Source organism: Grosmannia clavigera, assembly GCF_000143105.1.
Source record: "Grosmannia clavigera kw1407 unplaced genomic scaffold GCSC_161, whole genome shotgun sequence".
Taxonomy (NCBI): domain Eukaryota; kingdom Fungi; phylum Ascomycota; class Sordariomycetes; order Ophiostomatales; family Ophiostomataceae; genus Leptographium; species Leptographium clavigerum.
In genome coordinates this window covers 807,541-822,054 of record NW_014040778.1, presented here as the reverse complement: position 1 = coordinate 822,054, position 14,514 = coordinate 807,541, and the positions used below count along the sequence as shown (strand labels likewise).

Genomic DNA, 14,514 nt, shown 5'->3' with positions numbered 1-14,514 from the left:
ATGCGATCTAACTCGACCGTCTATATAAGTTCAAGTGCTCCCCAGTTGGATGTCCGGATCTGCTCTTCCATCACCATCACCATCACCATCACCAGCATTCTCTCCTTTCAAACATCAGTTTCACTCTACTCACACGTGACCACTACTCTCACACAATGGCTGCCACCAGCTCTTTTGCCATGGCCTTCCCGGTCAACTACGGCCGCAGCGGCTACAACAGCAAGCCCGACGACGAGGAGACACAGCCTCCCAAGGATAAGGGCCGGAGCGGCTACAACAAGTGAGTTGCGGCATATACAGTCTGCCACTATCTGTTGCGGTGCTAATACGAGGAACAGAGGCTCCAAGGACGATGAGGAGGACGGCAGCGAGTAAATCCGCCTCTTAGGCTGTTCCGGAGTTTTGGCGCGTTCTTTTTCACGAGCGGATTAGACGATAAATGGCACATTGGAACATGGCGCAGACGCAAGCCTGAGCTGAAGTCTGGCGGGACGAGGGATAGACTTGGGAGGCAATTTTGATTTTGGGCTCGTGTTTATCATTTAGAGGCCAGCTTTGTCCAGGCAAAGTTCTGGCGGACAACATTAGACTTTTCTCTTTTATTATGCGTCGCTATCAAACAAATTTACTTTCCTACACAGAACCTGGAAATCGATTAGTCAGCAACAAAAAGTGCATCGAGGCGTGTGAGGTAAAGGCGTGACCACAGCATCGGGTTAGCACCTACTTTTCGAAGATGACGCCTAGCACCTCCTCGATGTCGCCGACATCGCCGCGTCCGGTGATTTGCGCCAGGCTGTCTGCAGCATATCGCAGATGCTCAGCAGCGAGGACGACGTCGGGGTCACGTGAGCCAGCAGTGGCACCGGCCTCGAGGAGAAAGTGGTCGAGGTGGCGGCGACACTGGGCCAAGAGCTGCTGCTGGCGAGCGGTGACGCCGAGCAGGTGCTGAGCGTCGGGTGGCAGGTCGGTCATGGCAGCAAAGGAGCGGGCGAGCTGGTCGACGAGGCCGCCGATGCCGCCGGGATCGCCATCCGCGTTGGAGGCGCCCGAAAGGGGAGGAGCGGTGTTGATGTGGCCATCGTTGGATCCAGCGGCAGCAGCAGCGACTTCGGCGATGCGGCACGAGATGGCCACGAGGGGCACGCTGGCAGTCGGGACATCGAAGGAGGTCTGGATGGCGGCGGAGAGGTCGGCCTGGAGGGCAGCCAAGGCGGCAGGATCGGGCGCGAGGTCGCACTTGTTGAGCACGACCAGACATTTCTGAGCACGAGCGGCCAGCCGAAGGGTTTCTGGGTCGTAGCGGACAGCGAGAGAGGGAGTGCCGTCGGGGTGGGTGGCGGGCTCGACAGCTGCCAGGACGACGACGACGTCAGCATCGGCAGCCTCTTGGCGGGCGCGTCGTATTCCCTCGGCCTCGATCGTGGAGGCAGCCGATGTGTCCCGGACGTCTCGAATGTTTCGGAAGCCGGCCGTGTCGGCAAAGGTGCAGAGATATCCGCGCAAGTCGAGGCTGGCCTGGACGACGTCGCGCGTAGTGCCGGCCTCGGGCGACACGATGGATGCGGCGCGGCCAGCCACCAGGTTCATCATCGAGCTCTTGCCGGCGTTGGCCGGGCCCACGAGCGCGATGCGGATGCCCTGGCGCAGGAGGCTGCCGCGATCGGCCGCGGCCTCGTGTGTGGCCAGCGCCCGCAGCAATGTGCGCACGTGACCAGAGACACCGCCCAGCAGATCTGTGGGCGATTCGTCAAAGTGCTGGTCCTCGGCAAAGTCGATGAGCGCCTCGATCTCGGCGCGGGCGGCGAGCAGCTCACGTCGCCAGCCATCGTACGTCGCACCCAGCTGCCGGCCACCACTGCCACGCACTGCTGCCCGCCGCTGCTGCTCCGTCTCGGCATCCAGGGCGGCTCCCAGCGCCTCGACCTCCGCCAGATCCACGCGGTCGTGGAAGAAGGCCCGGCGCGTAAACTCGCCCGGCTCGGCATACCGAATGGCCGTCTGGCTGGTCGCTGGAATCGCCGACAGCACCGCTCGTACCGTGGCCGCACCGCCGTGCACGTGCAGCTCTAGCACGTCTTCGCCCGTCACCGTCTTCGGCCCCGGAAAGTACAACACGACGGCGTCCGTGTCGAGCACGTCGTCGCTGGCCTGCGGGCGGTACAGCGTCCGCACTGCGGCGTACCGTGGCTTCAGCTGCGCTGCTGTCGGACACAGCGCCCTGTAGACCTTTGTGTGCTTTTAGCTCCAGATACCTCCTCTTCACCCAATGCGCACCTACGCACTTGGAGACACGCCGGCCCCGATACCCGGATCACGGCTATGCCGGCCTTGCCAGGCGCCGAGGACAGCGCATAGATGGTCGACTGGTCTGCCGCCAGAGACGTCGCGGCCAGGTGCAGATGGCGCTGTCGCGCATCGCTCACGGCTGCCTTCCACCGGCTCGCTGCCAACAAAGACAGGCGACAGGCGGCGAAGCCGTGACTCGGCGGCTGTCGAAATGGCGCATGGCTTGTGGCCAGCAGGAAGGTCGTGTGCAGGGCGCGCCTCGGCATTGGCGGTGCCATGCAGGCGGATGGAGCGTTTCTTCGTTTGTTTCAGCACCACGAGGCTGTGTCTGGTGGCCGGTCGTTGGAAGAAGAGCTTGTACGAATTCGTATGGAGCCCATCGGTTGGCCGCCCTCTCTCGCTTAGTAACGACTCCAGGGGTTGCCCCTGCTTAGTGCGAAGAGGCTGGGGCAGGGCAGGTGGGGGCCGTCATGCCTGCGTCCGAGCTGTCTGTGCCTTCCTTCTGCGTGAAACGCTTGACCGCTGCCAATCTTCAGACTCGTAACCACAGATCCTCGCCTTCTTCTCTGCATCGCTCGCCAAACCGTCATCTGTCGAGAGAAAGGCAAGACCGCTGCCGAAGCTGACAGCAACCAACGCGCATTCTCATCTGGCATCCCTCCGCCTCCGCCTCTGCCTATTTCCTCTTTTCACTCCCCCCTCTCTCTCTCCCTCTCGCCATGTCCTCCTGGTATTCCAACATCCTCACCACCACCACTTCTCGCATCTCCAACCTCCGATCGCTCCTCGGCGGCGAGGCCGACGGCGACACCGAAGACGACACCCACGTCTGCCGCGTCCTGCGCGCCTACTACATTGAGACTGCCCGCAGTTTCCCCCAGTGGCTGCCCCCCGACCCAAAGGCTCCTCCGCCCGTCGTCGCCACACCGCCACCGGGATACGGCCAGCCACCCATCGGCTCGCGCTACGGCGCTGGCCTCGCTGCCAACGGCTCTACACCGGCCGGCGGCCTCAGCTCCCTCTGGGACAACAACAACAACGGCTCCGCCAGCGCGCCTCCGACTGCTTCCTTGCGCCAGCCCCGACTCAGCCCGGCTGCTGGCCAGGACCATTCCCTGAACTCTCGTCCGCTTCCCAGTCAGCGTCTCGGCAGCTACCAGAGCACCCAAAGCGCTCCTGCCAACACCGGCTCTGCCCAGGGCAAGCTGCGGAACCTCTTTGGCGGCGGTGCTGGCGCTTCTCCGGCCTCCAGCCGCACAAACAGCCCGGCCCCCATGCAAGGTGGCGGCGGCCTCGGTGGTCCTCCATCCCATGGCCAGAACGCTAGATACAACGCTGCTGGCTCCGCTGGCGGCAACGCTCCCTGGGCCAGCAACGACCACCAGGTTGGACAGCCCGGAGGCCGTCGGCGACCTGTTGGCACTGGCCTTCCCAGTGGCCCTCGGATGAGATGATCGGAGCAGAGAGAAGGTCGAGCCGCGGGCGACAGAAATCGACCAGATACAACGACCCGTCGAGAATCCTCTAGGCAGAGTGCAGCAGGCTGTCCTGCCTGGAAAACTAATTGCTATGGCTGCAGGCTTTGCAGGCGAGGAACAACACGATAGACAGACATGCACGGCCCCATATGTATCTTTGTCATATACCTTTTTTTCATTTGCCTCCTTTTCATTTGCCGTTGACCATGTTCATGCCAATCAATAATAAATGCAAGGCAGTAATTAAATAGCAAACTCACACGTGCGTGATCTAACATAACTCCATGAACGCCACCAGTCGCCTATACCCAAAATCCATCACCTGTGTCTCCTAGTTCTTCGTGTTTCCCCACAGTGTTTCCTGGCCCTTTGGCGCGTGAGGAACCACGTAGATTGCCCGGCTGAGCAGAGCCCTCAAATCCGGAGTGATAACACGCGTCGGGTTCTCGACTGCTTCCGGTATTGTGCTGGGCGTCTCCAGCGCCTTGCCCGTGTCTCGTGGTGGCAATACGTCGACAGGAGTTGGCCGTGTTGCAAACGAGGACATTTCTGTTCCTGACTCGCCCGTGTATTCTGCAGCCTGTACCGGAACTTTTGCGGCTGGGGCCGCTGAGCTAGAGGCCGGATTCGATGTCGAAGGCTCAGATGGCTTCAAGCGAGGGGCAGGGAAGTTGCCCTTCTTGTCCACCGCTTCCACCAGCCGCCGGAATCGCTGGAAGAGCATCTCGGCTCGGATCAGCGTTGGCTCCAGCTCGATGGTGCCCGAGAGTTCATTGACTAGCAAGATCGGTTAGTGTTGAGTACCATGTTAAACCCCGGGATTTGCCTGGCGCTTACCATATTTGAGAACCTCGTCAAAGTGCTGCAGGTGCGTCATGATCACGTCACGGTGCCGTTCCAGAATGGCCAGCGCGACAAAGAGATGAAAGCTACTGCTGAGATAGTCGGTCCATAGCGTCTCCCACAACCGCAGCACGTTCGGCCACTCGAACTCGCGCTTGTACCACACCAGCAGCATGCGGAAGAAAAAGAAAAAGTTGGTGCTGTCGGCCGCCTTCAGATGTTCATACAGCTTGGGGTCCATGAACTGCACCAGGTGGTCAAGCGCCAACAGCTGCGCCCGCATTCCCGACTGGTCGCGCAAGAAATTCCTCTCCATGCGGTCCATAAAGTGCTGGAAGGCCCAGAAGGCAATCGCATCGTCCTGCACCACGGCATAGATGGGCGCCAGCAGATCCGACATGCCCTGCACGTATCCCAGCTCGCGGTTGTATTCGTTGTACGTCAGGAGCAGGTCCTTCAGCTGTTCCAGATGCACGTTGGTCCCGGCCTCGGCGAATGGCGAATCCGGGTCTGGATGCGGAATGCTCTCGCCCGCGAAGATCGGTACATTGCGGTCGGTCCGGTGGACATCCTTCTCTAATCCACATGTCAGCCTCCGCATTTCCCTCGTTCCTCTGTCGTCTCAGCACTTACCAATCCTGACTCTCTGCTCTCTCCACCACTCGCCCTCTTCGCCTTGTCCGTCCATGTCGACAAGCCGCTCCCACCAGAGGCCCTTGAGCCGGACGTACTGGTCACGTAGGCTCGCAATCTCGGCCTTGCGCTCGTCCGCAGTGCTGTACCATTCATGCACACCCAGAAGGAACAGCCATGCCTCTTTGCGCACCCCGTCTTCCGGGTCGAGTCCACCGTGGAAGATGCGCTCCTTCACCTCGTCCGTCGTGATCGACAGACGGCCGGTTCGCCGGTCGAAGAACGTATTCCACTCCTTCAGCGTCACCGGCTTTCGTCGTTCCTCCAAGGCCAGGCCGCTGGAGCCATCGACCAGCTCAAACTCGCCTACGTCTGTGTCCTCTAGCTCCATCACCTCGTCGGCCGTCCATATCCGCTGGTGCCGGTCGCGATCGCTCTGCTCGGCCACGACCATCGCCCAGCGTGCGAGGTATATGCGTGCGCTGTCAAACTCCTCCTGCATCGTCTGCACCTCGGGATTGCGCAGCAGCCGCCGTACCTGTGGAGGCAGCCGCGGATCCTCCAAAACGTTTTGGGCCGCGTTGCGCGTGAAAGTGGTCACCTTGCTGAACTTTTCCATAATGTTCCAGCCGGCCTCCTTGACGAACTTGGTGAACGGATCCATGCCGGCATCGCGCGAGTGGCTGGTCCGCAGCCGTGACGACGGCCCCGCATCTTCACCAGACCCCCTGCCCATCCGTGGTCGTCGGCCGGAAGAGAAGCTGTCGCGCTGACCGATTGCCAACGGCGAGCTGGTCAGCTTTCCACTAAACGCTTCGCTGTCTTCCTTGGACGGCTCCACCAGATATATGTTGGGCTCGGCGCCGCTGCGCTCCATGTGCACGTAGCGGCGCAGCCAGCGCAACACCTCATCGCCACCCCAGAACGTCTCTCCATTCTCGCCGAACGGGTCGAACGACTCGCGGGTCCGCTTCCGTTTCTGGAGAATCGTTGATTGGCACTCATTGTCGTGGAAAAAAAGGGCGGGGAAGCTGTCGCCGGCCCGGCTGTTGATAATAACCGATCCAAACCACCAGCCGATACTGGGCGGCCGCACAAGGAGCGAGTACACCGCACTGACGGGTATGGCAAAGGCGTAGAACCCGACAGAGTCCCGGTGGGTCGTGATCGTCGGCGGTGGAGGCACAAGGTAGGTCTGCTTGGGGGGCGAATCGCCGTCGCAGAGGTCGACTTTGACGTACACGCTGGCAGCATCGCCGAGGGAAGACTCAGGCACCCAGGCCAGCAGGAGGTCCGAGGACAACGGTGTTTTGGAGTCTCGAGACGAGGACGAGCTTGGGCGGCCATCGTTGTGCGGCGACTTCTGTTCCAGCAATGCGATATATCCTGCAATGTTGTCTTTGGTGGAAGGGGTAGGGTGGATGTAGACCTGAGCTGCAATTAGAGACCGATCCTGCACGGATGCGACGGCAGGAAGAAGTCGGAAACATACCTTGCTCTTTGAGAAAAGAAGCTTCACACCCCGGCCTGTCTCGGATTGGGTGACAGTGTTGTAGCCTCCCTCCTCATCGTCGCTCATTGCGTAAAGGCTTCCGGTCAGGGAAGAGCTGCGTTGTCGGGGATGCGCGGCACTTATTGGCTGCGCAGTTGACGAGAAGGACGGAGTAGTGTCACGAGCAGCGGTAGGAGTCGTGGCAGCAGGAATAACAGTAGGCGTAGCAGCAGCGGCTTGAGGTGCGTTTGACGCTCGAATTGACGACGAGGTGATTCGTGTCATGGTGCACCAAATAGGTGTCTGAACAGGAGGGAAAGAGTTGCCGGTGGCAGTCGGAGGAAGTCCACACGCCTCGTCACTTCCAGCTAGGGATGTATGGAATGAGCCTCGAAGAAAGAAGGAGGCAGGGCGGCTGGACGGTGGGAAACCCGCAAGCAGAGAGGGAGCGAAGAAGGGCAGCTGACTGATATAAAGAGCGAGCAAGTGGCGTTCCTTCCCAATCCGCCGTTTGCCGCCCCACCACCCTTGCAGCAAGGACTGGGGAATCCAGCCGGCTGTGATAAGGCTTCCCCTCAGGCTTCTGCCACTAAGCTACAGCACATAGCCACTGTCGTCATCGACCTTACGAGGCTCCCTCCCATCCGTCTAGGCTGCCATATAAAACCGGGCAAACACTGCCAGACGCTTCCATCCAATTGGTCTGTCTGTTCTTCGTTTATCTAGTCCGGTTTCCAGCCGCTTCCGTCATTGGTCTTCATTCTCTTCCGCTGTTACGCCTTTCCATTATGTCGTTAGTTATATGCAGCGACACAATCTGGCCCCGGTGATCGCCAGCGATGCACGACCTCGTCTCTCTACAATTCATCCTTGGCATGGCCGCCATTGCCACTCAGATCTGGCATGGTCATGATCTTCACAACAAGACTCGTCCAGCCGGTAAAGTGCTGCGTGCGCTGGCCCTTGCCCGTCTCGGGATTGTACTGCTCCCACGCGAAGCCGGTCTCTTCCCAGCTCTTGTAGACAGTGTCCACCAGGTTCCGTCGCAGCCGGCTGTAGAGGTCGAGTGCCTGCGCCCGGAACGGGCCCTGCTGAGTCGCCAAATCCTAATGGGGTTCCTGGTCAGCTCTCTCTTCTGTGCTGTGGATGGGGGGGGGGGGCTAATGAGGGACATACATGCAGTCGCACAACGGCCATGTAGTTGATGTTCATCCAAACCGGGCTGCGCCAGTAGTTCTCGGCGGTCCCGTACAGCGGATCCTTCTTGCTCAAGCTGCGGATTCCATGTGGGCTAAACAGCTCATCCTTGTCGCCCAGCAGCGTCAGCAGCCGGCCCACCTTTGGGTTGCTAGGTTCCAACAGGCCGACCAGCAGGGGGAACAGCGAGATGTAGCCGCGGTGGCACACCAGCTTGTTTTCCTCAAAGTCGTCGATCGTCGCGTCGCAATAGCAGCCTTCCTCCTCAGACCAGTGCAGGTCGTCCACATTGTGCGCAATGGCCTCGCGGATCGTCTTGAGCGAGCTGACCTCCTCGGCCAGGCCTAGCAGGTCGGCCACGTTGACTAGCGACTGCGTCATCATGCCCATCCACGCCATCAGATCGACGTGCAGCTCGCCCGGGTGCGGCGGCTGCGGCCGCGGGTAATCGTCCAGGCCGCTCGTCAGCACGTGGGCCTCAGTTCGGCCGCGCCACCGGTAAGCCTCGCGCGATGAGAAAGCCTCGCGGTCGTACGACCGGATGTCGCCAAACTGCGTCCGCCGGAACCAGTCAAACTGCCGCCTCAGACGCGGGTACAGGTTGCGCAGGTACTCCAGTCCAACCTCGGGATTCTCGAGATGTGCGCTGGCCAGGAAGGCCGAGTCTTGCGACAGGCGCTCGCCTTTTTCTGCCGGTGGAACCACGCTGCCATTGGCCACCTTGCGCAGCTGCTCGACAAAGGTGTTGACGATGAAAAAGAGCGTCGGTGGGTTGGCGTAATGCGGATACTGTACCTGGAATTCGGTCGGGACCTTGCTGCGGGCCTCGGCCCCCAAAATTTGCTCGCGTGCGATCCAGCCATCCTCGTCCATGAGGTTGAACCAGCTCTTGACAACCTCCAGCGTCAGGTCCATGTCCCAGTCGGCAATGGGGAGCAAGTGGAATCCCTCGTCCCACAGAAATCCGCGCGGGAAAAATGGCCGCGATGGCACGCTCGTGAACAGCTCGTACGGTCCGTCCAGGCTCTGTCGGTGACGAGCACGCGCCTCGGCTGCCTCCTCCCAGAAGCCTTCGTTCTCCTCTTCGTACTCAGGGGCGTACGAGCGGTCGGCAACTGCGTGGCCATAGAAGTAGCCGATGCCGCCGATCAGGTTCGAGAACATGCTCCGGGCGAACTTCTTGTACTTATCCGCCGTGAAGGGCTGCTGGAGTTCAAAGGACGACGAGAATCGCTCATTGAACGCCTCGCTCGTCATTTGGATCTCTCGGGTCACATCGTCGCTCGTAAGCTCCTTGCCAGCAGATCCGCTCGAGAAGAGGAGATCGAATTCAAAGGAGCCGTCAAAAATCTTCTGCACCAGGTGCACGTTGCCCTGGCCGGGCAGGTTCTGCATCTGGTAGACCTGCCACGGCGGCGGCGGGTCGGTGGGATCGAACTTTTCGATCACCTTGTCGACGCTCATCTTGATCTGCTGCATCACCACGGCCTTGGCCTGCCACATGTGCTCTTCTGACACCGTCAATGACTGCACCGTGGTCTTTTCAAGGTCACGCTCTTCCGAGAACACATGGTCGCTCTTCGGATGCTCGCCTTTGCCTTTAGTCACCACCAGCTTGAAGTCGCCCAGCCGGTCTGCTTTTCCTTTCAGGGTGACATCGCCGCTAAAACCCATGGCTGTGTCTTCCTCTAGAGGTACCACCGGCTCGAGATAAGCCCCCTCCCCTTCTTGGGAAAGGAAGAAGATCACCGTGGTCTTGGCATCTGGGTTTTCCTCCCGTGGCTCGCCCTTGATCCGCACAGCCCAGCTTCCACCGTTGTCGCCACCAGGCACCTTTACAAATGACGTGGTAATATCAATGCCATTGCCTGAATCGTGAATAGTCTGAATACCACCCCGTCGTGCATCGTACTCATCCCAGCCGTAGCCGGCCATGCCCTCGTTCTGTTCGCATGTATACCGGAAGGCTATAACGACATTAGCCTTTTGCTATTCAATCTGTAGCCCCAGAAATCAAGTGTTCACGCACTATTCTGTACTTCTGTGTAAGAGTCGACTCTCGCCCATACAAGGCCGGCCATTAAGCTCTTGGGTATCCGAGGACGGACGCCAAAGTAGAGGTTCGGTCGGTAGGGGCCCCATAGCAAACTTTGATTGTTGGCGCGGCCGATCTCTGCGTGGAGCAGAGGCTCGTCTGCATCTTGAGCCACGCAGCCGGATGAAAACAGGCTCGCCGAGGCGAGCGAGAGGGAGAGCGCCCAATGGCGAAGGGACGCCATGGCCGGAGGGCTCGTCAGTCGGCAATCAACCTGGTCAGCAGCAGACAGCTATCGTTGGGCGAGAGGGCGGGTTTCACAAAAACGTGCCGGTGTTGTTGTGTGCTGGAGATTCCAGAGGGCTCTGGTGGCTTGAAGCTCAAAGCTCCAGCTAGTCTCGAAGTGAACACGTTGAGGGGACGTCCCTGTAGAGCGTTGACGTGCGTTGGGCCTAGACAGCCGTTCTAGCGCTGGCAGGTACGGCTGTGGATTAACAGCGCTTGCTCACCGCCCGCTATTGCACGGCATTATCCTAAGCGGGGCACTTGTCTAATAAACTTTTTTTTTTCATCGCTGGTCGCCCCAACTCAGCAGATATCTAGACTTGGCCGCAGTTCGGGACAGCACGCCTCGTTCAACCCAGATCGAATCTCTCTCTCTCGCATATACGCTTCATACTACGGTGCCAACGATTGCTTTTAATTTTAGACGAAGCGACCGCATTTACAAATCATAATTATGGCGGAACCAATGGACGTCGTCAAGGCGGAGGAGCAGTTCAAGACGATGGAGCACTCTGAGCAGCATTACTTTAACAGGTAAGAGGGGGCGCGCTGGCTTGTTCCGGAGTGCTTTTGGATATCCATGGACCTCTTATTATCTTCTTCAATCTGCTAATACTGCCTGTACAGCTACAACCACCATGGTATGTCGTCCTTCCGCATTCGTTGATACCCAAGTGCGCCCGAAAAGAGTCGATCAGAAGTGAAGAGGCAGGCTCGAAGGGACTACTGAGAGTGGCCAGAGGAAATCACCCTGCCAATTCAAACCAAGGATGATGCTACTTGTGGCCAGGCGGCGATCCAAGTCGAGGGGACTTACCCCGCCAAGCGGCGCAAGAAATAAGACGAGGCTGTCATGGAAATAGCACGATTTACTGACCTTCTTCGCGTGTAGGCATTCACGAGGAGATGTTGAAGGACGAGGTTCGGACAAGGTCGTACATGAACGCTATTGTCCAGAACAAGCATCTGTTCAAGGACAAGGTCGTTCTTGATGTCGGTTGCGGCACGGCCATCCTGTCGATGTGAGTTTGACGGCCGACGGAGCCAACACATTGGCGAACGAGCCTTGCTGACTCGCATGTTCTCCAGGTTCGCTGTCAAGGCTGGCGCAAAGCACGTTATTGGCGTGGACATGTCTACGATCATCTTCAAGGCACGGGAGATTGTCAAGGTCAACGGCATGTCGGACAAGATTACGCTGATCCAGGGCAAGATGGAGGAGGTCAAGCTGCCGTTCGACAAGGTTGACATTATCATCTCGGAGTGGATGGGCTACTTCCTTCTGTACGAGAGCATGCTGGACACGGTGCTATACGCCCGCGACCGGTACCTGAACCCGGACGGTCTCATCTTCCCGGACAAGGCGACGATCTTTGTGGCTGGCATCGAGGACGGCGAGTACAAGGACGAGAAGATTGGCTGTAAGTGTGGCCGGCGTGTCTGGTGTTGGTATCGTAATGTGTGGCTAACATGCTATAGTCTGGGACAACGTGTACGGGTTTGACTACAAGCCGCTCAAGGAGACGGCTCTGTCGGAGCCGCTGGTCGACACGGTGGAGCTCAAGGCGGTGGTGACGGACCCGACGCCGGTGCTGACGCTGGACCTGTACAAGTGCAAGACGGAGGACCTGGCGTTTAGCGTGCCGTTTGGTCTGCACTGCAAGCGGGACGACTTTATCCACGCGCTGGTGGCGTGGTTCGACATTGAGTTTTCGGCCTGCCACAAGCCGGTGCGGTTCTCGACGGGTCCGCACACCAAGTACACGCACTGGAAGCAGACGGTGTTTTACCTGAAGGACACGCTGGCGGTGCAGCAGGGCGAGGAGGTGCAGTGCTCGCTGAGCAACCGGCCGAACGACAAGAACCGTCGCGACCTGGACATCAAGATCGAGTACAAGCTGGAGACGACGGACGTGACACGGGCGGCACAGGGCGAGTGCTCATACAAGATGTGCTAGTACATTGCTTGGCCAGGCAGTGGGATCTTGTAGAACGTGTTATACTTTGTTTTATCTCTCGGGTTTTGGATCGAGGTGTTTTTAGTGTAAAGGAATGGACTCTATAGATGCATATTCTGTGTTTATTCATTTTTAAAAAAGCCAGACTAGTGTAGTTTTCGTAAAAGTGCACGTGACGTCCTAATATAGTAAATGCCGTTGTGTCTTGCAAGGAGACCAGGCATGGACCAGGACGCAAGAATACAGCATTGCAAGACACCCGGTAACATCTGCGCCACAGCATCGGCATTTTGGCTTGTTCTTTCTTTGGTGGTATCCGTTTTGGAGGTACACTGGTAGTCAAACAGGACTGCATAGCCTGTTGCCAGGGGCTTGCTGTGTTTGTTTACTTTTCGCCATTCTGGGCGGGAGAAAGTGGTGATGGTTGCAGACGAGGGTGCCAACCCTCTCTTCCTCGGCTGGGTGAAGGAGTGGTGGGACCTGGCCAAGGAGAGAAACACAAAAGGTGTGCTCGCATACAGAACTGCGCACGAATCGTTGAGGGTCTGCCCACTGCGGTTTCAGCACCCGAATGAGCTCATGGCACTGCGAGGATTCGGGCCTAAGATGTGCAGCCGGCTGACAGAAAAGCTGGCATTGCACTGCACGGAAAACGGATTGCCGATGCCGAAGAAACGGTCAGCAGCTCGAGTGTCGAGAAGCGGAGTCAGCAGGGCAGAGACAGGCGAAGACGGAGCAGCAGCAGCAGCAGCAGCAGCTGAAGGACGTCAAACAGCGAGAGCGGCAACAAACACAGGAACAGGGACGAGAAAACGAAAGTCGTACGTGCCTGTACTGCGACAGGGCGGCTATGCCATCATTATGGCGCTGTCGTCGCCCGAGGCGGACGGACGACAGTGGATGGGGAAGCAGGAGGTGATTGAGCTGGCACAACCGCACTGCGACACTTCTTTCACGGTGAAGCCACCGGGCAAGTTCTACACGGCGTGGGACTCGATCAAAACTCTGCTGAACAACGACCTGGTGATGGAGCGCGGGCGGCCATCGCGGCGGTACGCGCTGACAGAAGAGGGCTGGGAGATCGCCCAGCGATTCCGGCAGGTGATTGGAGGGGAGGCAGGAGACGGAGGAGCAGCGAGAGGAAGGGGACAGGACGTGGGACCGATCGACGTTGACGGCCAGCAGACGACAGACGGTAGAGGACGGCCGCGGCCGATCAGCGAGCTGGTGCCAGACGGCGATGATGATGGCAGTGGCAACGGCAGCAGCAACGGCAGCGGCCTGGACGGGCTGCCGACCATGGAACCGATCGAGCTGCCGGCCGGGTCATTCACGGTACAGCTGGTGTTGGACACGCGTGAGCGCGTCAGTGGACAGCGCACGTACATGGAGGATGAGCTGGCGAAGCTGGGAACGCGGCCATCGGTGCGGGCGCTCTCGCTGGGGGACGCGCTCTGGGTGGCCAAGTGCCACGACGCACAGCAGCTCAGCCGCAGCGGGGCCGAAGGCGATGAGGTGGTGTTGGACTGGCTCATCGAGCGCAAGCGACAGGACGATCTGGTCAGCAGCATTCGCGACGGTCGGTTCCACGAGCAAAAGTTCCGGCAGCGTCGCTGCGGCCTGCGCAACGTCGTCTATGTGGTTGAGGACGGTGGCCTGGACGCGGACGGGCTGCACCGTCACGAAGAGGCCATGCGCTCGGCCGTGGCTGCCACTCAGCTCGTTCACGGCTGCTTCGTCAAGCGCACGCGCTCCGTCGACGACACCATCGCCTATCTGGCCCGCCTGACGCGTGTGCTGCAGCGCCGCTATTCCGGCCGGTCACTGCGCGTGATTCCAACCAGCTCGCTCACGGCGCGGAACTACCTGCCACTGCTGCGACAGCTGCGAAACGAAGAGCAGGCGCAGACAGCATCCATATCACGTGACGTCGAGTACTGCGTCACATATCCGGCATTTGCGTCGCTAACGTCCAAGTCCGAGTCGCTGACGCTGCGCGACGTCTACCTCAAGATGCTCATGTGTACGCGCGGCGTGACGGCCGAGCGGGCGCTCGAGGTGCAGAAGCGGTGGCGCACACCACGGGCGTTCGTGCAGGCGTACGAGCAGCTGGCTGGCGATGGCAACGATGTTGTTGCAGCCGGTCGAAAGCGGGCTATGGTGTCGGACCGGCTCGGCGGACTTGCAGGGAACAAGAGACGGGTGACAAAGGCCATCTCGGAGAAGCTGGCTGAAGCATGGGCGGACGTGGGAGCATTGGGATAAAGGACTGGCATGGGATGCATATTAGTCAGCATGGAATGG

At 59.4% G+C, this 14,514-nt stretch overlaps 6 protein-coding genes across 6 annotated transcripts; 3 read left to right on the top strand and 3 right to left on the bottom strand.

Moving 5' to 3' along the window:
* Positions 1–723: 723 nt before the first annotated feature.
* CMQ_8182 (mitochondrial GTPase) lies at positions 724–2,555 on the bottom strand (the record flags this gene model as incomplete). The annotated part of the gene is made up of 2 exons (XM_014315723.1): positions 724–2,221; positions 2,278–2,555. The coding sequence occupies 2 exons, from the start codon at positions 2,553–2,555 to the stop codon at positions 724–726; spliced, it is 1,776 nt and encodes a 591-aa protein (XP_014171198.1).
* Positions 2,556–3,008: 453 nt separating this feature from the next.
* Positions 3,009–3,743, top strand: CMQ_8190 (major facilitator superfamily transporter sugar; the record flags this gene model as incomplete). The annotated part of the gene is made up of 1 exon (XM_014315731.1): positions 3,009–3,743. The coding sequence occupies one exon, from the start codon at positions 3,009–3,011 to the stop codon at positions 3,741–3,743; it is 735 nt and encodes a 244-aa protein (XP_014171206.1).
* A 355-nt stretch (positions 3,744–4,098) lies between these two features.
* Positions 4,099–6,822, bottom strand: CMQ_8109 (GTPase activating protein; the record flags this gene model as incomplete). Its single annotated transcript, XM_014315650.1, has 4 exons — positions 4,099–4,544; positions 4,605–5,186; positions 5,244–6,672; positions 6,736–6,822. 4 exons carry the CDS (start codon positions 6,820–6,822, stop codon positions 4,099–4,101), a joined length of 2,544 nt encoding a protein of 847 aa, XP_014171125.1.
* A 770-nt stretch (positions 6,823–7,592) lies between these two features.
* Positions 7,593–10,211, bottom strand: CMQ_8057 (glycoside hydrolase, family 63; the record flags this gene model as incomplete). The annotated part of the gene is made up of 3 exons (XM_014315598.1): positions 7,593–7,841; positions 7,912–9,899; positions 9,962–10,211. 3 exons carry the CDS (start codon positions 10,209–10,211, stop codon positions 7,593–7,595), a joined length of 2,487 nt encoding a protein of 828 aa, XP_014171073.1.
* A 495-nt stretch (positions 10,212–10,706) lies between these two features.
* On the top strand, positions 10,707–12,210 carry CMQ_8196 (histone h4 arginine methyltransferase; the record flags this gene model as incomplete). Its single annotated transcript, XM_014315737.1, has 5 exons — positions 10,707–10,786; positions 10,880–10,893; positions 11,145–11,274; positions 11,342–11,673; positions 11,732–12,210. 5 exons carry the CDS (start codon positions 10,707–10,709, stop codon positions 12,208–12,210), a joined length of 1,035 nt encoding a protein of 344 aa, XP_014171212.1.
* Positions 12,211–12,630: 420 nt separating this feature from the next.
* CMQ_8283 (DNA repair protein) lies at positions 12,631–14,475 on the top strand (the record flags this gene model as incomplete). The annotated part of the gene is made up of 1 exon (XM_014315824.1): positions 12,631–14,475. The coding sequence occupies one exon, from the start codon at positions 12,631–12,633 to the stop codon at positions 14,473–14,475; it is 1,845 nt and encodes a 614-aa protein (XP_014171299.1).
* Positions 14,476–14,514: the final 39 nt, after the last annotated feature.